Source organism: Photinus pyralis, unplaced genomic scaffold (assembly GCF_008802855.1).
Source record: "Photinus pyralis isolate 1611_PpyrPB1 unplaced genomic scaffold, Ppyr1.3 Ppyr1.4_LG5, whole genome shotgun sequence".
Taxonomy (NCBI): Eukaryota; Metazoa; Arthropoda; class Insecta; order Coleoptera; family Lampyridae; genus Photinus; species Photinus pyralis.
The window spans coordinates 23,306,655-23,329,322 of NW_022170596.1; the positions used below are offsets into that span (position 1 = coordinate 23,306,655).

The 22,668-nt window shown below is 35.7% G+C and overlaps 2 protein-coding genes across 2 annotated transcripts; both read right to left on the reverse strand.

Annotated features, from left to right (window-relative positions):
• Positions 1-923: 923 nt before the first annotated feature.
• LOC116172237 (sorting nexin-21) lies at positions 924-2,336 on the reverse strand. Its single transcript, XM_031489408.1, has 3 exons — positions 2,137-2,336; positions 1,623-2,089; positions 924-1,577 (listed from the first exon to the last, which is right to left on the reverse strand). The coding sequence occupies exons 1-3, from the start codon at positions 2,153-2,155 to the stop codon at positions 1,254-1,256; spliced, it is 810 nt and encodes a 269-aa protein (XP_031345268.1). The 5' UTR covers positions 2,156-2,336; the 3' UTR covers positions 924-1,253.
• A 3,683-nt stretch (positions 2,337-6,019) lies between these two features.
• Positions 6,020-21,636, reverse strand: LOC116171631 (Y+L amino acid transporter 2). The gene is made up of 7 exons (XM_031488580.1): positions 20,869-21,636; positions 15,441-15,566; positions 8,276-8,417; positions 7,043-7,166; positions 6,792-6,992; positions 6,485-6,746; positions 6,020-6,435 (listed from the first exon to the last, which is right to left on the reverse strand). The coding sequence occupies exons 1-7, from the start codon at positions 21,350-21,352 to the stop codon at positions 6,290-6,292; spliced, it is 1,485 nt and encodes a 494-aa protein (XP_031344440.1). The 5' UTR covers positions 21,353-21,636; the 3' UTR covers positions 6,020-6,289.
• Between the last annotated feature and the right edge of the window lie 1,032 nt (positions 21,637-22,668).

Sequence of the window (22,668 nt, forward strand, 5' to 3'; positions counted from 1 at the left end):
ACCGAGATTTTATTTACACCAGGATGCGAGTAATTTTAGTGTTACCGCCACTCATCTAAAAAAATACTTAATTATAACATACACAAGTGCATATAATTGATGAACTAACCTTTCAATCACGGCTATGAAAACCCACAAAATTCACAAACTAAATGTCTTTATATTGCACCAAACAGGTATCTACAGCTAATATATGTCCTTATGCACTTCAAAATTCAGCAAATTTTAAACAAATAAACTATAACCACAGATATACGTATATCTGTGCTATAACTACTATAACTATAAGCACCCGCGCGACTACAAACAACGTTGAACGTCAATGTCTGAATTCTCGATGACATATACATTCCGTCCCTCCCGCTTCCGCCCTCATAGTTGCCAGGTAACCTTTGAAATAAAATAACCTTGGGTTAGTTAGGTCGTAATTAAATTTCTTGTATCTTTATTATCTACTCTAACTGCACTTAAAGAGATACAGGATAAAGGCATCTATAGGATAGTGCTTGTTAGTATCGCACCCTATAAATATTCTATCGTTGCAGTGTACTGCGCGAGTCGCATTGGCCACAGGTGTTTCGATGCTTATCTTTTTCATTTTTTTAGAGCAACGTTTGCCGTATTTTGCGCCATAGAAAATTGTTTACAAAAAATGTGGTAGGTACCTATACTCGTATTGCTTGAAATATGCAAAATGGAAAATATTTACTTTTAAACAAAATCTCCAACGTTTCAAATTAAAAATGCTCGTGACAGGAAATATAATGCTTTTCAATTTCTTCATGTTAATTTTAAGGCTGTGGCATTGAATAATTATTATTCAATGGCTGTGGCGAGTTTCAAAAGTTTGAAGCATTGTGTGTTGCCTACCTTATGTACAAAAGAGCCAGTGGCTGTTGGAAAACAGAAATGTACCTACCAAATAAACTAAACAAATTTTATTTGGAATAAATGATCACATTAATAAAATAGAACGTTAACCTTAATTCACATGTTTCTTCTTTGATGATAACACTAGCTTATCTAATTTTTTTAATTAAATACCAAGTAATGAGGATTGCATTGTCAGTGCAGTTTGATTATTGTAATATAAGAACTAGCAATAGGTATCAGACTATAGAGAAATCAAGCATGGGTTACATTTGAAGTAATGAACACCTGTATCACATAGTATCAAGGTTATAATCTGCAACCGTATGTATTCTAAACAATGTTTGCTCGATTAGAACCCACACAGTTAAAGTCAATATTTACTATGAAACACTGAGTCTTTTTTCTAAAGAATCCACTGCATCTAACAGCGAAGTGCCTTCATTAAATTTGATACCCTGTTGTTTTAACGACTGCAATCTTGATTCAAGAAAAGTTCCATTTCTACCAGTTTGCCACCATATTTTGGCACAAACATGCAATAAAGGTAAATATAATTCGAGCAAGTCACTATCACAAACACCTTCGTAACGATGCAAGGCAATATCGGCCCACTTTTGCGCTTGGGGTGATCCCGGCACCAAAATTAGGCAACCTAACAATCGACAGAGAGCCAGTAAAACCCTTGGCGAACGATCTGTGTACACCTAAAACAGAATTGATCAAAAACTAATGTGATGGCACCCTCCTACCTTATTTAGTAAACGAAAGTTGTTTTCAAGTAAGGGAGCAGCCGCAGCATAGTCTTTAATTTGTAATAGTTCCTTTATTTTCTGTAAGTCTACGTCTTGTAAGAAACTGAGAAGAGCCGGTGATGCTCTTAATTTGGAATCGATTAACACATGTCTTAATAAAGATTCAAATCCTGTACTTCTTAAAGATATCAAATTGTTATCAAAATTACCGGTTAATACTTTTTTAGGAAAAGCGACTGCGGTCATTTCGTTAGGATAGTCCTTTTTCAGTGCTGTGTATAAGTTATAAAAATCTGTATATCTACGTTCTAGTATCGCAGGTTTCGAATCGTCAATGCCGCCGACATGTCTTATTTGAAGTGTGTATAGCACATATTTCTTATCGCTTCCTTCGGTTAGTGCTATCTGGGCTGAGGTTATTTCGAAGACTGGTGTTATTTTATCTTTGCTGGTACTGGGATCACCTTTAATAATAATTATAGATATGTCAAAATAAAACGTTTTTACTTACTTGCAGTGCTACTTAACATTTTTATCAGATAATGAATTTATTGTAGTACCTAGATGTAACACAAGCTAATTAGCTTAGCAATTTGCTAAAATAACCTCTTAGATCCGGTATATTTGCAAAATAATTAAAAAGCAAAACAACAATGAACACTGTTTACATCTATTTCATCACGTGTTCCATTCTTTGTAGCGCATGAGTCATTAAATTCCCATTATCCGACCCGACCTGACGTGCTTCAAGGATCAATATTGGGGAAAACCAGACGTATATAAAGTTGCATATAATGCAGGTTAATTTGAAATTGAAAATGACAGTGAGGTGGGTTGCCTATACACGAAGGCGTACTCAACGATCACCTCACCACAGTCAAAGAGTAATTATTATTCTTTGCCATAGTGTAAGCAAAGAATAATTATTAGTTACTCTTTGGTGTAAGTTACATTATGGCTTCACTAATACGATAGGTAAATTATCTGTACTTACCTACCAATTGTTGATGTAAAATGGAAGATTCCTTTCCTTTATTCTTAAGATTAAAGAAAATAGTCCAAGTAGATTCGTACCTATCCTGGAATCTGGGGCCAAGGAGATGCTTCGTCATTACATCTGCTATATGCTTACTTGATGCTACCAGAGCAACTTGAATTTCACCTGCTACCTGCTAGTTCATTTTCTCGTATTAAAAGTACTTGATTTTTATGTACCTACTTGGTTAATTGTTTTGACTTGAGAGGATAAAATTCTGGGTTCTGAGCCAGTCTAACGCCTCTAACGGTAGCCAGTCTGTCAACATACACTATGGTGTCTCTTGAATCCCCCCCATACTTCTAAAGAGAATAAGAGATCCAAATCACCTCTTGAATTGCATCGTTGGCGGCGACCAACTCGCCTCCATGGTAGGGCAGTAGCAGTCATTCTTTGTCTTTGACTCAAGCAAGTAATGGCTCCATCTGCATGGGTGCAAATCACTACTCCTGATGTCGGTCTCCCAGTCTTTAGTAGGTCCTCCAACATCTGATCCACTGCAGCATTCAAAATTGTAATCCTATTCAACTTTAATGTTTGATTGTAACGATAGCTTTATAAGAGCCTGAAAATGACATTGTTAATAGTGTGTAGGTATATCGAAACATGTAGCTTTGTTTTGCGCCGTATAACCAAATTTAAATTTCAACTTTATTAAATCAATCTATATAGGGAAGGTCTAAGTAATTTGTTGTTTTATTCATTTATCTTTTTTGTTGGTGGAAACACTACCTATATCATTTAATATCAAACTTGGTGGGCCTGCAATGTAGGTACTGTTACAGGTCCATTTTTAGTTTAGTTTTGCGATATTTATTTTGATTTTTAGGTTAGGAATTTGTTTATTTTGTTTTTTTTCAGTTTCGTCGAACCACCGCATACCACCGAGAGCAGCTGGAGCCGTAATGCTAGATTCTTCCCTTTCTTCTAAATGTTCTTCGTCACAGTACCTACCTAAGGGCTCTCTTCGGCCTACCAAAACTGACACTGGCAGCTAAATCAGACCTTATTCCATCCATGACGAACATTAGCGCTCCAATGTTTGTATTGTGATAATCCACCCTTATGGTTAGACAACACACCTTTACATCTGAAACAAAAATATGATATGCTCTGTATATAACCAATCGACCGTTTTGCGCAGATGCCGAATACTAGGGGATTTTGGTAACGAAGCTAGGGGAAAACACAGAACAGTAATATTTTGTTCTGTGGGGGAGAATGAAGAAGATGGCGACGAGGTCGACGGAAGACATCACCCGTTCCCGTGTTTTTTATTCTTGATTATTTTGGTGGTGGTGTTTTGAAGGTGTATTTACCATTGTATTCTTTCTTGTAGATACTAGCTATTTAATCATTGAATTTCTTGCCATAATTTGATATTATTTACATTTATCTAATTTTGCATAAACTACGATATCTGAATCAATGAATCATGGCGTACTCCATATGCCTTTGTTTTGAGTACAGTTAGATGAATTGTGTTTGTTATACTGTACAGGTGCCATTGTTTTGTTTAATTAAGTATTTATTTCTGTATTTACGAGGAGTTATCAGCACGATGTTGCTCTGTCCGACTGATCCGTTACTATTCCGGGAGGGAAGTACCTAATACAGTTTGATTGTTCGCTGTATCTGTTAGCGTTAGCTATACGAAGGGGGGCTCTCTTATTTGATGTTTCGATGTTTGTGTGTGCGAGTGGGTCTTTCTGTCTCCGTGGAGTAGGTATACCTAATACAGTTCGATCTTTCGCTGTATCTGTTGCCTACTAGGCTCGTGCGGATTGCAGTTCTTAGTATCTTAGCAATGCAGTGGGGGGCCGTCTCATTAACATTTCCTCTATTTAAAATATGTTCTGCTTGAGCGATATAATCAATTTTCACATGAATACTTGCTATTGGCCATTGGACTTCTCACATGTACTTTTCGTGTTAAATTAAATTATGTTAACGGAAGGCTGGAGTAGAGCCACACCATTTACATGTTTCTTATGTACATGCAATTTATTTATTTTACGAATTGATCGTACAGATAATTTGATGTGTTTTTGTACTGAATTGATTTATCGTTTTCCACTGCATTTATGATGTCTTGTGTATTTTGTTTTTATGAACTTGTATAATTGCATTTGATTTGATTATCTGATTTTTATCATACAATTTGAGATGTTTTATTTATGTGTATTTTCTCTTGCATTTTATGGCCGTAGGTGATTTATTTCATGTATTTGTGTAGCCTATGCCAGGGTTTTAGTCCCTCAGAAGGTTTCCCTGGCACGGTCTTGTTGTGTGCGTAATATCTTTATTTGTTCTTGTCTTTACTTACGCACAAAAGTTCTGTCTTTTATTTAATTCCCTTCTCGATGATGTCTCACGTCCCAACACATATAAGAACCAATTTCACAACTAAGAGTTCATTCGTTCCATCCATATCGAGCCGACTACCATCCAAATTCAAATGTGCCGCGAAACGTTCATCGTTTCGACTTGAAATGTATGTGGCTCTGCTTGTAGAATTTTGGCAAAGTTGCCAACGGTAAGTATAGGGCCTGGTATAGGGTAAGTCAACGTTTTCAGTGTCGGCTTGATAGACCCCTAGGAACATTATACAGTATGGAATAAATTTTTCTGCTGCCTATTGCAGGCAGATTTCCTTTTCTGGTCCCTTTGACACCACAAGTCCTCTCAAACTTGTCAAATTTTCGAAAATACTTTATACTATATTGCGTTCGCACTTCCAGATGCAGTATGGAATCTTATGGACTAAATGCCTCTCATACTAATTCATGCAACAACGATATCCTTGTTCAATACCGCAATGATGCCAAACTGATATACCTATGATTGAATTGATGTAAACAGTAATCAAAAATGACTAGCGGTCGAGTCGCCTTTAGAAGTTTCCATGCTAAACAAAAATTCTTTTTGTCCACTGCTTTTAACTGTTTCTTTGTTTCTGGAGTGTAGTGGTGAATTCCGGTGTCGTCCATATACCTCAACGACGCCATTCAACTCTTTCGCAATTGGTTCTCTCACTTTGGCGCCCGAACACTTTTTTGATCCGGCGTCACTAAGCGCGGCGCCCATCGTGTGCGAAGCTTTTTCTTGTGCAATTCCTGGTACCCTTTCCGTCAACCAACTAATGCACTACATGCTGGTCTTACATTACCAAACCGCGGAGTTTGTGGACGATTTCTAGAGTCGGCTATGCTAGTCTCGGCATACGAATATTTTTTTCGTTGATCTCTTAATCTCTCTGATATTAATTAGAAAAAATTGATCAAACCCTGAACTCCGTTTTTATCCATTTCTAATTCATTCAAACAACCCTAGTAGGAGTGAATGGTAAACAGCAATGGACACAACCATTAAGAATATATTACAAAACTGTGGCTACCATTTATAAAATTAATTATTAACTAAACTTAGAAGTAAGTACAATGTGTAAAACTAAACCAAATTGGTAAGCGTAAAAATCATGTAAAAACACTTAACATAATGTCAAAGATCAAGTACAAAAATACTGTTTTAATGCCGAAAACATAGCCTCACATATGCTACCCATTAATGAAACCAGTTTGGTATATGTATAAATTTGATCCCTCTGGTCAAACATAGCTGATGCATATCATTTATCAGATAACTTTCCTTCCATTTCTTCGGAAAAGGTTACTTCCATAGCGCGCTGCAAAAATTCCGTTATTCTGTTTGTGTAAGCACAAGTTCTTAAAAGTTTAATATCCCACTTGATAAAGACGTAATAAACTGGAATTCCTGTAACAGCAACAGTTAAGGAATAATGAGAACTTTGTTGATAACTCACCTGAAAGGGTTATGGCTAAACAAATCAGACTATTCTTCGGACTGTACGGAATAGGAAATAAAACCAGAAATAGGCAACAAACGATAAAAAGTATCGGAATAATTAAATTAACTTTAATTGGTCTTGGTAGATTCGGTTGCTTGTATCTCAACCACAGCATTCCAGCAATACTAGCAGCGACAGAGAACCACAGAATCTGGCTGAAGTAGTTAATGAGTTCGAATATGTCACTAACGAACAGCATCAGTAGAGACGCTGCGCACTAAAAAAATTCATTAAACTGTTGTAGGATGAAATGATTTCTTACTGTGAATAGCAATGAAGGTATGGGTGTCATTCGTCGTATATGAATTAGCGAAAAGGCTTGCGGTAGATGACCCTCCTGCGCGCCAATTAGGAAGAGACGAGCCGACGTAAATAATATTCCATTTACTCCACCGAAAGTTGATAACGCGACGAAAATGGGAACGACCCAATATAACGATCCTATAGTTTTACTGCCAAAAGTCTGAAAAGACAATTTGATCTAAACAAGTAAGTTGTGGGCAAGAAACTTACCACTGCGACAGCGGCCGAGCTCAGCATTTCACTTTTTGATAGCATCGAAAAATAAGCTACATTTGCAAGTACGTAAACTATGGTAACTGTGGGTAGTGCTATCCAGATTGCTCTAGGAAGATTCCTACAATAAAAAAATTTGGTAATTAATTAACGGCAGTATAGGTATCTTGAATTGGATACTTATACAATATTTAACATTTTTTTCATGGTGGAAAATGATAAAAGTACTGAACTGGAAGCAGCTATATTTAGCTTGACTGATTCATTGACACTAGCTGTGATCAAACTATTTGCATAAAAGAATGCTTAATCATTGTGTTAATAAACCAAGAAGTAAGAAGCTTAGACTCGAATCCGAGCGTGTTTAACTAAGAGTAAATTACATTTAATTATAATGTCAAGCTGTCTGTGCGAATACAATGGTGGAATTAAAACCAACTATAAAAACCTCTATAGCTAGCATACAACTTGTAGAGAAATTGAAAAAAAAGTACATGGTCAGAGCTGAGTTTAGCCACACTATCCCAATTTTAGGAAAGGTTCAGTAACTTTACAGTTAAATTTTATCGAAAATATAAGATTCAATTCGTTAATTTATTGGATTATGATGTCTCGATTTGGCTTTGTTAAGCTCCTTCTGAAAACCTTCATAATAAAATTAAGAAGTTAGTGGTTTAATTAAGAAGCCCTATCTAGAGGCCGCACTTGTCAAGGAAACTATTCGTTTAACATTCGCTGGAACTATTAGATCTATTTATTGATGGCATTATCACTATTGATTGACTGCCTGGCATGTTATACTTGCAATAAACATATACAATACATAATTACTAACACTTTTTAAAAGCAATTGATGTTTAGTAGGTAGTGCCTCAGTTTCATCACAGTCGAAGATTCACAACCAATTCCTAATAACAATCCTACGCGACTCTTTTCTATAGAGAATTGGAACAATTCAGAAAAGATCACGGTAAACGTGCAGAAAGCTTAAAAGCTCTCGGAGAAAGAAACAATAAAAACGTTTTAGTTTCCCAGTTTAATGGGGCATCTTTTATTCAGAAGGACTTCATTCATTAAACATCGAAAGCAATTTATTACACAAGATATATAAGGTTTCTTAGGTAACCGAGAAAATCAATTTAGCACTTGAATTTATATAAACCTGAATGGAAACCTAATGAGACGTATTAATCAAATCAACAAGTAAATTAGTTCAATGCAAATACATACTTGTATGGATCTTGTAACTCCTCGGTTACAAAATTGAGGTAATTCCAGCCTCCGAACGCAAATAATCCAGAATAAAACGCGAGGGCCAAGTCAATCGGTCCAAATTTTCCTTCGAATGCGTTATCAAAGTTTTTCACTTCTCCTGCAAAAGAAATGTGTGTCAGTTCAGTATGGATTATTTGAGTAGATAAAGCTCCCGTATTTTAATTAAACCAAAGACTATATATTAAACCGAGATGCTTAGCGCTTAATAAATTGTGGCCTCCAGAAATGGAATTTTCTCATACACAACGTGACTATACATACTTCCGCAGTAAAACTACTTTATCGTCTGGCATATTTTGTAAAGAAATGTTAATGAAGAGAAAGGTCCTTGATCTTAAACTGAAGTCACGCGTCGCATCTGAGTGGTATATGAGAACCTCTTAGCTGGTAACCTGCCTTTGTTTGTACTGGTATTGTACAACTATAATATTTATATAAGTATATAACCAATACTGGATTATGATGCCGATACTTAGTATAATCCTCAATTAAACAATTTTTGAGTGCAATTATAAAATGAATACAACATCTATTTTGTATTACCTCAAAAATCTACAGTTTTCCTTAATAATTTTTGTAATGAATAAATGGACGTAGGTATTACATTGTATTTACTCCATGGTATTACAAAAAACCAGATGGGGCATCATAAAATCAAAGTGGAGAGGGCTTTTATTTGAGAACTCACAATTTGTCAAAAATTCACTTTAGCAGTCACAAGAATAAATTTTTAAAAATACAATTGTCAATTTGGAACGAAAGGTTCACTTTGTAAATTCCATTCGATGGGGTGGTTTTCATTTTATGAAGCGATAAAGAAGGTTTGAGATCTAAGCTCTCGGACCCCGCAGAAAGCTGAGTTTTTTTAATTTAACATTTCGTTGGGCCGACCGACTTTGTATTATGAATATACGGTAACGTCCCAATAAAAGTGCATCTAGTAGACTTACTATGAAATGGATTTGCGCATGCGCAGATCTAACTCTTATTTATGTGGCAAAATGGTTTACATCTTCTCCATAGAAGATACGACGATAGTAAAATTAGAGAAAAGTTGCGCAATTAAATGCCGGTAAATTCCGATTTCTTCCAAAGATATGCCAGACAAGCCGAAATTTGCCGATTTCGTTTTTATATTTTTTCCTGATGATATTTGAACAGATACAAAAAAACATTTTCTCATTGCCACTGTCTGGGCATCAATACAACGTATCGGGATAGCATTACGAATAGGTACAAATTTTCCATTTTCCGAGAGGTATTCTCACAACTAGGGCGTGGGAGTGGGGCACCATCCTGTTGAATCCACCAGAATTTGAAACTTGAAACTTTGACATATGCCTGACGTCGCCGCCTCTCCCAGGATTTAGTCAACTGTCGTGGGGATGCGTCCCTGGTAGTCACTATCAGGGACGTTTCTCCACTACTTTGTTGCCATCGCGCTGGGCCGCGACATATGCAAAACAATGTGGTGGATTTTGCGGATTGGGGGGTGTGGGGGGGGGGGCGGCTAACTGGGTGTTATCCGACCCGAACGGGTACGGCCACAGCTTCGCCACTGGTATTCTGCCTTAGAGGGAACTCTGCTTTCTAGTGATAGCTTCTTCTCCGGGCGTTCATTGGCTTCCGATGTTCCTATGCTTTGGTCTCGTTCCCTTCCCTGTTTTTCCTCGTGTTAGGCCCTTTTTATTGTTGTCCTCCCCCTGCGTTACCTTCTGTCCCCTTTTCCTCCTCCCCTTGGCTACTTGTCCTTGTGTCTGATTCTTCCTCCACCTCTAGTATTCTTTTTGCTTTCTTTCTTCCTTTGATGTTTGTCTCTACTCTTCTCTTCCCATCTTCCCATGGTAATCCCCGAGACCTCTACCGTTTGGTTTATGGTGGTGTTCCATGTGTGGCAGGGTCGGCCTACCTTCCATTCCGAGGTACATAGAATTTCGCCGATCCTATTCCAGTATGATATGTCTTCCCCCTTTTTGCTTTTAATCTCTTACTACTCCTTTCGGTACTCCTTCCTTTTCTTCTCCCCTGACAGAAGTTTCACATCCCACCCTTCGGTTTCCTCGCTGTGCCCCTTGTCCTTTCCTTTCTGTTCTCCCAACATTTATTTTTTTTTCGTGCATCGTTGTATTGGTAATAAGGTTACTCAATGCAGTAAGTATGTTCCAATAGTGGCAATGAGAAAGTGTTTTTTGTCGGTATCGGTTTCAATAACATCAGACAAAAATATCTTCGAGAGTAGTCGGAATTTTCTGGTTTTCTTTAAAGCATTATAACTTAATTGCGCATATTCTCTAATTTGATCATCGTCGTATCTTCTTTGGTTTCCGAGATTGCCACAATATCCATCCTTATCTTGGACACAGTGTATATATAGGTACAATATTAGAAAATTTAAAGAGAAACAATATTTTTACTTGGCGGCTTTTATGATGGGGGCTATGAAGTTGAGATCATTTCTGTTGAACGAGTGACATGAAAAATAATTAAATGGCATTCATTTGTTTTCCTTCTTATATTAATTGATTAGATAAAATTAATTGTCTGGCCATTGATGATATTTATTTGAGCGTAGTTAGAGATTAAGTTTTTATGTGTTTGGAGTAACTGTAAAAAAGTGATTGGTTTCATTTTTTAACTATAACAAATATGTTTAGTTTAGAATAATTTATGTAACTTCAGTGAAAGAAAAATTAAATGGATTGTTTCCTATTCTCAACCCTTTTAATCCGAGCTATCCTGGAAGTAAAAAGTACGAAAGGTAGGTCGAAACGTACAAACAACCAAGGAAAAAATCAAAACAAATTTGTAAGCAGAATTTAATAAACAGAAGCACGAACCTGAAGTCGTTGTCAATAATAGTAACTTCCGCTACAAAATGACCGGCATCCTCTAAAATTTAAAAATTCAAATTTCCCGCACAAATTCAAATTTACCGCCACAATATAACGCAGCCAATCACAGCGCAGCACATGTGAAGTCATAAAAAAGTGGAGAGCATGGCGGACCACTATTTACTTCGATCTACCTATTCTTCTGTAATTTTTGTAACCCTCTGAAGCATGACCGACGTCCTGAAATTTAAAAATTCAAATCTCCCCCACAAATTCAAATTTACCGCCACAATATTTTTATTTTTTTAACCCTCTGAAGCATGAAAGTATTTATAGTGAGTGGAGTTGGTAGAGTAATCTTCGCTAAACCCTCCCCTCTCTCCCCTAGAGGAAATTTAAAAAATCTTATAGACCGTATGCCATCAACAGGTTTTAATTCTAGCTCAATCGGAGGTCCAGGATCGCTTCGCGCTAGCTCGGGGTAGGAAGGTCTCTGGTGATTACCCTTTTAAATGGATTTAATGTTCGCGTACATAGGCAGTTGCGATGATTGTTTACATTACCTTCGAGAACGTAGGTTTTTAATGAAAGGTGAGTTTATGGTAGATTTATTGCATTGTAGCAATTATAACTACCTCTAAAAATTTAATTATATAGAAACACATTTTTTTGGTACCTATTCTTTAGAAGCATAGAATGCCCATGACAAAGTTTGAGTATGCAAAAACAACGTAGTAGAGGATTAAATCTAAAAAACCAAGGTAAAGGCATTGATCATATACTTATGAAAATTGTAATAAGGTCTCCACAAAACGTTCGTTTTATAGCCTTCGGTAATTTGTACCGATTGCGGATGCATTCTTCTCACGACTGCCGTAGACAAACGAGGTTTAGAAAAATGGTAACAAAATTCGCCATCAATCAATGCAATTTCACAGTTCACACTTAGATAAAAGTTGGCAGTAATCGTAAAGTTATATTACTTAGATTTCTTTATTTGTGAGCTACGAAACAATGTGACACTGTTAGATTCTGCTAAATTGCTAGATGAGCTTTCCCAACAATAGGTATACATTTTTCTATAAATGATAAATATGCGTCACCCATTGTGTTTGACGTCTGAAATCAAACTCATCTAAAATGCTAACCAAAACTAGAACTCAAGTAACTTTTACTGCCGCCTAGCAATCAAATTTGATGGATTTTACAGAAATGATTAATCCATTAAAATTCAGTACTCTCGCCCCCTAAACTTTAATCCCAAAAGCACAAAAAAAAATTCGATAATAAACCGATGCAAAACGTTTACATTACACTTCAGAAATGTTTATTAAAAATTATCCAAACAAATTAGCCTTTCCTACACATTCGAATTGTTTACCCATCTACAGAAAAAGTGTGAAATATGCCATAGCTTCAAGGTTAAACATACAGTAATGTTTAGTAATAGTTCCCCTCGAATTTTATACTTACCTTATCAGTTTATTTTCTTTAAACCATCAAATAACTACGCAATTATTATTTTTTTTCAGGCACCGTATAGTTACTAATCACAAAGTAACCGCTAAAATGTTTAGTTAATTGTTCCATAGTTTAAATAAAAATGTAACCACCATTTATATTCTTATGACATAACCTTACGTTTATAACTCATGAGTAGGTACTAAGTACTATAAAATCATTTCTGTATCCCAATCAAATTTGTCCCACTCATGAATTTTTTGGAATTAGTCTCAAAGTTCTGATTACCTGTAGACCTTAAACATTGATGAATATATCTAAACGATCTTGCGTTTTAACAAAAATTTATTTTCAATCGCAACCACAAAAAATCCTCCAACCAATTATAGTAGTCAATTAATTAAAAAAGTTGATATATTATTTGATTACAATATTAATATAGCATGTCTCAATTAAATTTTTCGCTCCTAATTAGTTTCCAAAAAATTATGAAAAAATCCTCTTACACGGCAAATTTGTACCTAGTCGGATGCGTCGTGACCGGATAATTGATTCGAAAAAGTTATATCAGCACCAGTCTGACGGGCGATAGCACAATCTTAATGTCTGTTACGTGACTAAAATTTTTATCAGAATTACTCATACTGATGTCATGGAGCAGACTAACAACCGAGACCTAAGCGATCTTGAAATCTAGTTAGTTTGAATCGATGACTATTCTGAAGAATAAGCGTCTCGCGAAAGCATAAACACTTCCAATGTTACAATCTTAAAGGCATCGATTTTTGTAAATTGGCAGAATGGAGCAAAATTGTATCGTATAAAATTTAAAAGGAATTTTGGACTTTTGAAATTGTGTTGTCAGTTAAAATAAGGATATATATTAAATGGGGCCAATTTTGTTAGCTATAACGTTAGAAAAGAAACGAGGCCACGGTATAGGGATTATACAGTGCCGAATTACGAAACTTGTGGGCCTTGAAGCGCGTGCTTCTACCAATTAGAAGGTAGAAATAGAAAAAGCACAGACTCGAGCATAGACCAGTTTGTCTTGAATTCGAGTTCCGAAACAGAAGCACAACTTTTCTATCAGAAATCGTTGAGTAAGTTGGTCTCATTTAGCCTTTCAGCATTTAGTCAATCTCTTTCATGACCCAGTACTGTTTTATTATTACTGAACAAAAGGTTTGAAACTGTCAAATTCGATTTGCGCCAGTGAATTTAAAGATTTAGAGATATTCTTCCTTTCTCACATTTCCAATTGTGGAAAAGTATTCTTTTCTTATAAGTTTTTATTTAATTGTGGAATCCACAGTTAGTAGATAGCATTTTTCAATAAGATTTAGTTTTCACTCATTGATTTTGCTAGAGACCTTCGAGTATATGGATACTTGTTCAGAATTAAGGCAGAATAGTACACAGCGAAAATCTCATTTCAACACATTTTCAGTCTTCATAAAAATCTTTGGATTTATGTGCATCACTGAATTATTCACTTTATTTAATTTGTGAGATCCACTTCGGTAAAGCATGGATGGGAAGACAAGATTTGCTATACATTTATTCTCGTGTTGGGCCATTTCCTTACCCTTAGTAACGTAAGTATGAAATGGTTAGCTTAACGATCTGTTAAATTCGTAGATGCACAGCAGATGTTCTGTCTCAGTCTCAGCGGGAAACCTAATTAGATAATTACTTTGATCATGAAACGGTAATAAAGATACAATCGAGGATACAATGAAATAGTGCTACCGACAGCATTCACTTGCAGATATTGAAAGCGACCTTTTCTTAATACACATGTAAGGTATCTAACAGTAATAAAAAATCTGATGTTTGTAAATGTGGTTCATGGATAACTTGCTCATGAATCCTTTCACTATCGAAATTTGAAAAGTATGTATCTGGAAACTTTTTCCAATATTATAGGTATTAAAATTCCATCCGATTATCGAAGATTGTTGAGAAACTAATTTAGTAATTTAATATAATTTAATCACAATTTAGGTATGAATGATAAATAATAGAGTGAATCTAAGTACAATCGCTTTCCCAACAGCAGGGTGAGTTAACAAAACTAGCACTGGCACAAAAGTAATGCTTTTGAAGGTTTATGGCTAGTTGGCCGCGTGTCCATTACATATTGTAAGCATTGTAAACAGGGTGAAAATTTGGTCTGGATCACTGAATTAACGGTTTACGGTATCCAAAATTATAAAAAGTTTCCTACCAATCTAAGTACTTTGATTTTGTGATCAGTGGCCTATACTTGTACATGGCCAAGGGGGCCTTATTTTTTTTAATGTCAAACGCTACTTTTCATTACATATTCTTAAATAGTACACTTTATTGGGGATAGCAGCATAAAAAACTGACACAATCAAATATAAGAGAAAAAACAAAATTAAGGGAAATGATTGTGTTAATTAATCAATAATTTCACTAGTATAGAGGTATTATTAAAGAATAAACTTTTTTTAAATATGACGACATAAAAAAACATATCAAACTACTAAAATTATGGAATTAATTAATTCAACCCGAGATTCAACCATTTTCCTTAATTTGAGTTTTTCTGTTAAATTTGATTATGCAGTATAATAAGTGTTTTATGCTTTTATATAGTGCGCTCTTGAAGATTAGGTAATGAAAACTAATGGTGTTGCTATTTAAAAATAAATATGCCCCCTTTGACTATGCAGAAGTCACTGACCACAAATTTACAATATGTAGATTGGTAGCAAACTTTTTATAATTTTGGACACCATAAAAAACTTCTTAAAAAAATGTTGTTTTGAACATATAAGGTACTAAAAGATCGCACTTACCTGCGCCCATATAATATATTCCAATCAAAATAATTCCCACAAGAGCGAATAGTTTGGCGAATGTAAAAACGCTCTGTATTCTCATCGCCCATCGTACACTCAAGCAGTTTATTGCAGTCAGCAGACCTGAAACAAGAGAACTCTTTTAGAATCGAAGATACACTATGTTACTTTCGAACGAAGACAACTTTGTGGGCGAAATCATACAATTTTCCTCGCAATTTTCATCAACAGACAACCGATCATGTGACGAATTTCGCCTATTTGAAATCATAGGTTATTGGTTGAGCATAAAGCCATTCTTTGATCACTATCTTAAGTTACATACCGAGTTACATACTATTGGGATATTGTTCATAATTTGTCGTTAACCATTTACATAGGTTCCAGTAAGCAAGTAAAATATTCAGGTTTGGCTGGGGCTATATTTAGTATAATGTGTGAAGTGAAATTAGCGAGGGGTAATTACTAGGGTAATTCCCACTACAAGACGATGAATACTGATCTCACGATTTCAAAAGGATTTCAGGAACCTTCTTCTAACCGAGCTTATGCACGAATGTAGGTCACAGTGGAAAATTTGTTTTATAAAAATCAGGTTAATTAGACCAAATTTTTAAAGGATAAGTACTGTATCAATGTGAAAATTCCAACTGAATGAAATCCTTAAAGTAAAACGGTCCTTACTGAAGTCAATTACAAAAATTTATAATTTACCTTATTTATACGGCGTCTAAATCTACCACTTGAATCGTTTAACCTTGGACAACTAGATCACCCTCTACCTATTTAGAATTTGTGGAATGGAACCAAAAATTACTGTCGTTCCTGGCTCAAAGGATGCTTGTCATCTGTTTATAGCTTATCAATGCCGTGGCTTAATGGCGTAAATACTTTTTTTGCTACTATAGAAATCGGAATTGGGTTTTTAGTTTATGCATTTTTTAAATCTACGCAAAATGTGGAGTGCAATTGATATGTCACCATATGCATAAACCGTTTGGTTTTTTAGTTATACACGATGTTATACATTACATATAAACTAGGCTGGCAATGTAGAGGATTATTTTCAGGCTAAAGGCTTTCGCTTCTTAAGTAAGACTAAATGTGTAAAGATTCGCAAATATAGAAAACGAGCTCCTGTGTATGGCTATAGCATGTGCAAAGCAAATTTTGTACCTGGTGTTAGATTTGCTTTTATTCCAAGTTCGTCAAGCAGCTTGCGAGCAAGACTACATCTCAAATTTGTTTTTCGATTTTAATAGCCCTTATGGACATACCCGAGGACATACCATACCTTAACGAGAATACAAACATGAAATAGTTTTTAATTTCTGATAGAATGCCACCAATACCAAGTCTGTAAGTAGTGTAGTTCCGGAGCCTTTGTGACTCAGACAGACAGACAGACATCACGAGCGAAAAAGTGCACTTTTTATTTTTTGAAAGTGAAAGTGCACTAAAAACAAATATATGTCTATGTGCTGAAATCCCAAACTCCCAGTAAGACGGAGATTTAACGGTATTTTTCGTGGAAAATATACGCTAGAAAGAATTTTGAAGGTTGTTCAATTTGCAGTTTAATTGTTAAGACGAGAGTTAAGAGATACATAAGTATCAATCGAGGTATCAATTTAAAGTTTTGAATTATTGTAGCTCATTACCTAGGAAGTGTATTTGAAATTAATTAAATTGAATGCAGTTTCACCCCGATTTCATGTGATTTCAGAGAGATTTTAATATACGATTAGCTAGTTATACTAACCGAAAAATGTCGATATAGATGATAACAGTTGAGATGTGTGTAAAACAACATCGAATTCAATTAAGAGGAATGAGAGTGATAAGTACGCAATACAATAGATAAAAAGGTACTTACTTTAATAAATATTGTTGCTCTTCATTCATCTTATCTTAATGGATAAATAAGTAGATTACCTATATCTTTTGTTTCGTAATTTCATTTACTACTACAGGAATATTGATAAACATTGATCATATTAATATTATTACCAGTTAATGATTAGGTTACAATAACAACGGCATGCGATTTCAATTCTCATCGCAATTATCTGTATAAACAACAAAGTATCATGTTTATGTCTTGGTATATGTAATTGATTGAGGCATTGAATAAATTACCTATGTCAAAGCATAAATACCTACTTATATCCAAGTTTATATCCCTTTAGGGCGGAAACACACTTGCGTTTTTTTCCGATCGGATTTTTTACCGCACCGCTCTAACATAATATTTCTAAATTATACGTCGGTATGAATTTCATTTTTAAATTTTTACTAATAGCCCGACGCAGTCGATCACTTACCACCGTGCAACAAGTGTATATTTGTCGTTTTATCCTATTATAATATCTTATCAAAATCATTCATAAGTACAAGCTTCATGCCATACATTCACTGTGGCGTTTCTATCTTCAAAAATGTTCAGTTTTGTCCCAGAGCACAAGCCAAAAGGAATTAATAATGAATTGTCGACTACAACCACTTCTTCTATGATGGAGTCACACCACTACACCCCTCTGAACGCGGGATTGGGGTGGTAAGTAAGGTTTAAAATACTGTTCTTAAACACATAAATAGTGCACATGGTTGCATGAAGCTTTGACAATTTTTGAGCTCCGAGGAAAAATTGCACCTGGAATGTTTTCAAATTTGGTCGAGATTGGAATTTTCGCGACCCCGTGAACCATTCTGGGGTAGGAATTTTGGAAATATTTTACAAAGAACAAAAAAGATATAGGTACCGAAAAACCTTAGCAAAGCCGCAAGTTCAATGCTTCTATATGAGAAAAAAATTAAAGAAGAAATGTAAATTTTGGAGGAGTGGGAGGAGTAGGTTCCCTACGAAACATTTTAGACATTCGGTTTACTATGACAAAGTGCTTGTTTTAGTCTTCTACCGCCCACTTTTTTGATACATAGGTACACAATAGGTACGTTATACCCTGTATAGTTAACATCGAGGTTAACATATCGACGCTATCTGCAAAGTCAAGTAAAAAGTAAACCAATATTTTAGCGATGAATTGCTCCATGGAATTATAAGTTTTATATTGATAGGCTGGTTGCGTAATTAAATTGACGAGTAAATTGAGTTTTCCGTAGGTTATCGATTGTTACTTATAGCTAAGGTCTGATGATGGATATAACTATCCGAAATCGATACAGAAAACTGAATTTAATTATAAGATTTCAACGCAACCAGCCTTTCAAGTATAACTAATATATTTAACATTAAAAATATCGAAAAAAGATAAAGAATCGAAGTTTATTTTTTCCCAATAAGTACTGCATGGTTTTCGAGTTCTAACTCGAAGTTGTGCCTTTTCAAAGTTTTTAACATACATATAACAATTTTTGCACCGTTCAGAGCATTAAAAATTCCAAAAAAATCCTTGCCTCCTTTGAAAAATCTAAAACTCAAAAACCGACAAAAACGGTGCAGTGTGGAAAAAAACTAAAAACATAATCTAATCGAGAATCTAATGCATAATGCGAGGTGTAATTACCTAAATACCTCCTACCTTCTATTTGTTGTGTTTTTGTGATATATTCAAAAATAGGTTGGCAAAAACCGAGGCAAAAACGAATTATACCATTTTTTATATTACGCGGTTGTGACTTTTCTATTTCAAATAGATCAAAACGGCAACGCATTGTCAAAGTCTCTGGGAAAAACATTTCCCAATATTCCTACGGATTTCTAGCAGGACATCGGAATTGGAACACCATTGTCGTGTCGCATTTGAGGTTCAGAGAATCCAGATCCACGGCATTATTGCACAATTCTTTTTCGAAAATGCGGATCGTCAAGCAATAACGGTTAATTGTGCTCGATACGATAATCGAGTTTTTGGTACCTAAATTACCAGATACGGAAATAGATCTTGATGTAGATGAAGTGTCGTTTCAACAAGAAGGAGCCACATTTCATATGACACACCATATATCAAACGGATATGAAAAATTTCATCAAAAGAGTTAGTGTGTGCCAGCAAACCCGTGGATCAATGACAAAATCGCCATTATTAATTAAAAACTCGAATAAAAATCTGTATTTCCTACTAGTTTCCTACTAAAATTTCTTCTTGCGTGCATTTTGGGACACTCGTTATAATAATCACAGTTGGACTGAGTCATACGGAGCCACAGGATCACCGAGTCATCTGTGTCGTTGGGTGAAACTGGGTCCCTGGGTCACTTCATACTCTCTTCAGTAGCTCAGTTTGACGCAGTGACCCAGTTTGACCCAATTTCACTCAGTGATCCAATTTGACCCAGTAACCTAGTTTGATCCATTAACCCAGTTTGAGTTCAAGTGTACACATTATGAAATAAATGAACCTGAACGTTGGTTGGTGAAAATAATACTCAGTTGCTTATCTGTGCCCATTGCACTGACGTAAAAAACTTTCCATTATGATGTAGTAATCTTATTTCTCTCCTTCGCAACTGTTGGATACAGCAGGGTGGTGCACCTACCCTTAATTCTAGAACCCTTCGGGAATATCTTTCACTGAGATTTCCAGAAAAAGTGATTAGCATGAATTCCGACACCCTGGCCAGTACGTTCACCCGGTATAATCCCGCTTGATTTCTTTGTAGGGGATTTATCTCGGGGTTATTATTAGGAATCATCAGCAAAAGAAGAAGAATTGTGGAAGTTAGTTCTGAAAGCATTACTCCATAAGTGCTGACTAGGGTGTTAGAATCGACGGTGACAAGATGCCGAGGAAGATGTTATCTAAAACACGTTCTAAATTTAGTTGTTTTATTGAAATTCGTTTCTTGTTGTACTTTAATTCTTGTATTTTTTGTTAATTTAATTTTTTTCTATTTAAATTATATAAATAATATTATTTATTTCAAAAATATTTTATTTTATTTATTTATTTAATATTATTTTTTCAGCAGAATATGGGCATTAGAAGGTAAAATAAAATACTTACAGGGTGTTCTATTAAAAAAAAATTTTTCCGTACCCCTTAGGTATGGTACGCCACTGTGTTTTTTGAGATCTATTAAGACGACTCGTCACCCCTACAACTTTTACGTTTTCGTGTATCATAAGAACACACAATGAGATTATACGAAATTGGTGAATGGAAATTTGATATTATATATCATCGAACAATAGTCTTAATTCAACGGGGAATTCTGGGGCAATTGACTTGCAACTTTGTGGATAATTGTAAAAAGTATGTAAATTTATACAACCGCGCAAACACAAAAATTAAAACCACATAAAAACTTATAAATAAACAAATTTCTTTCATTTAAGGAAGCGGGAAACCGCTTTATCGTTTTGTTCATTCTTCGCGTGTGAATTATTTTTATTGTTATGTTAATATGTCGTGCGGTTGTTATTTAAATCATGGAGAGATGGTCATGAAATGGACATACTTACACAAACAAGCCGCGGCAAGAAGTCTCGCTGCGGACTCTGGAGGGTCGCAAACAGGAAAAAAGGGTTTAGCGGCATACTGTGCGAACGTGAGCGCAACAATTGTCTGCGTCGTCGGCCTTATAATAAGAAGTGCTACCCATAGCCTCAAGAATCCCGCAAGTGGTCCAAACGCTACGTAAATGTACGCGTAGTCGCCTCCAGAGCGTGTAATCGAGGTACCCAATTCCGCGTAGCACAACGCGCCGAGGGTTGAAAATAGTCCCGATAGACACCATACGATAATAGATACTCCGACCGATTCCGTACTTCGAAAAACTCCTGTGGGCGATATGAAAATGCCGCTGCCGATAATTGTTCCTATTATAATAGCGACTCCATTCAGTAGGGTGATCTTACGTTGCAATTTAACTTTTCCGTTGTCATCGCTGACTTCTTGGATGTTGTTTGAAGTGCCGTTCGATAGTTGACTGTTCGACGGTTTCATCGCGAATGTTTTTTTAAGGCATTTAGTCGAACTTTAATTCATTATTTAACACATGCGGAAGCCACCGGTAGACAGCACGTGTCACTATATTAACGTAAAACCACTCGCGTTCCGTATATACCTCGTTGCCGCGTTCATCAAACGCAGGCGCCACCGGCTCGAACTTGAAAGTTTATTTCCGTTTCATATCCACGTATTTTGCAATAATACGCGTGCGATTTACTCGCTATTAGTACGTGCACGTCACCAATTCTAGTAACGTTTTGAACGAATGGCATTTTTTGTGAGCATGCAGTCAGTTGCCTTTAAAATTACATCAGCCTTTTGCAAATAATTGATTTGTGAGTCATTCCAATTGTTAAATGCTGCGCCATCTTTGACACATTCGAGTAATAATATGCACAATTATTCTGTACAGAATAGGTATAATTCGATAGGAATCTTATTTAAATATAGTTTAGAATAAAAACAAGCAGAGTAACGTTGTTTACTCTATGAAACATTGAAATAGGTAATTAATGTATTTAAATATGATAATTTTGCGCAAATGTACATAAGCATTGGAAATGCCGCCACTTTTCAAATACTGCACATATTTGTCCTTTCTAATGCGATACCTTTTCTTCAATAGATGGCGTTATTTCCCACCGGAGCAGTTTACAGTTTGTAGTTTCCTTGTGCATCACCGACGGGCACCAGGGGGCTGATTTGGCGGAAACACGTAGGAAATAACTCTAAAGGCCGCCCTCCACTTGCAGATATTATCTTCCCTCCCATAATTGCATCCATATTGCATCTACACGTTCGCACTTGATTGTTAATTTTTTCAGATTCATTCTGTACCTTTTAGTAGTGGCAAGGTGCAATAGTGCTATCAGAAGAGAAAAACAATTGCTCTTTTATTGCTGTTGGACAACGAAAAGGGAGACCGAGTCTCAAGTAAGGAGAAAGAGAAAGAGGTATTGGTCAAAACCGTGGTATTTGAAAATAAATGAATCCACACACATTGATTTCTGAAAGGAGATGAATGAAACGAACCCTCTGAGGACTATCAACATTATTTTCGAATGGATCGTGGGATAAGGAAGAAAATGTGCGATTCAATAAATGGGTATATCAATCATAACTCCTTACATTTATAATTTTGTTCGCCCAAACCACTGCAAGTATTTACAGTTGGAATGACAAAAGTTATCTCTCTTTTGCGCATTTTAATCGTACTAACACCACCTTTGTCAGTCTGTGTCAATCGCGAAGTGAGAACTGGGTCGCATCTACAAGCTCACATATTGCTGTTGTTGCAGTTAGTTCGTTTG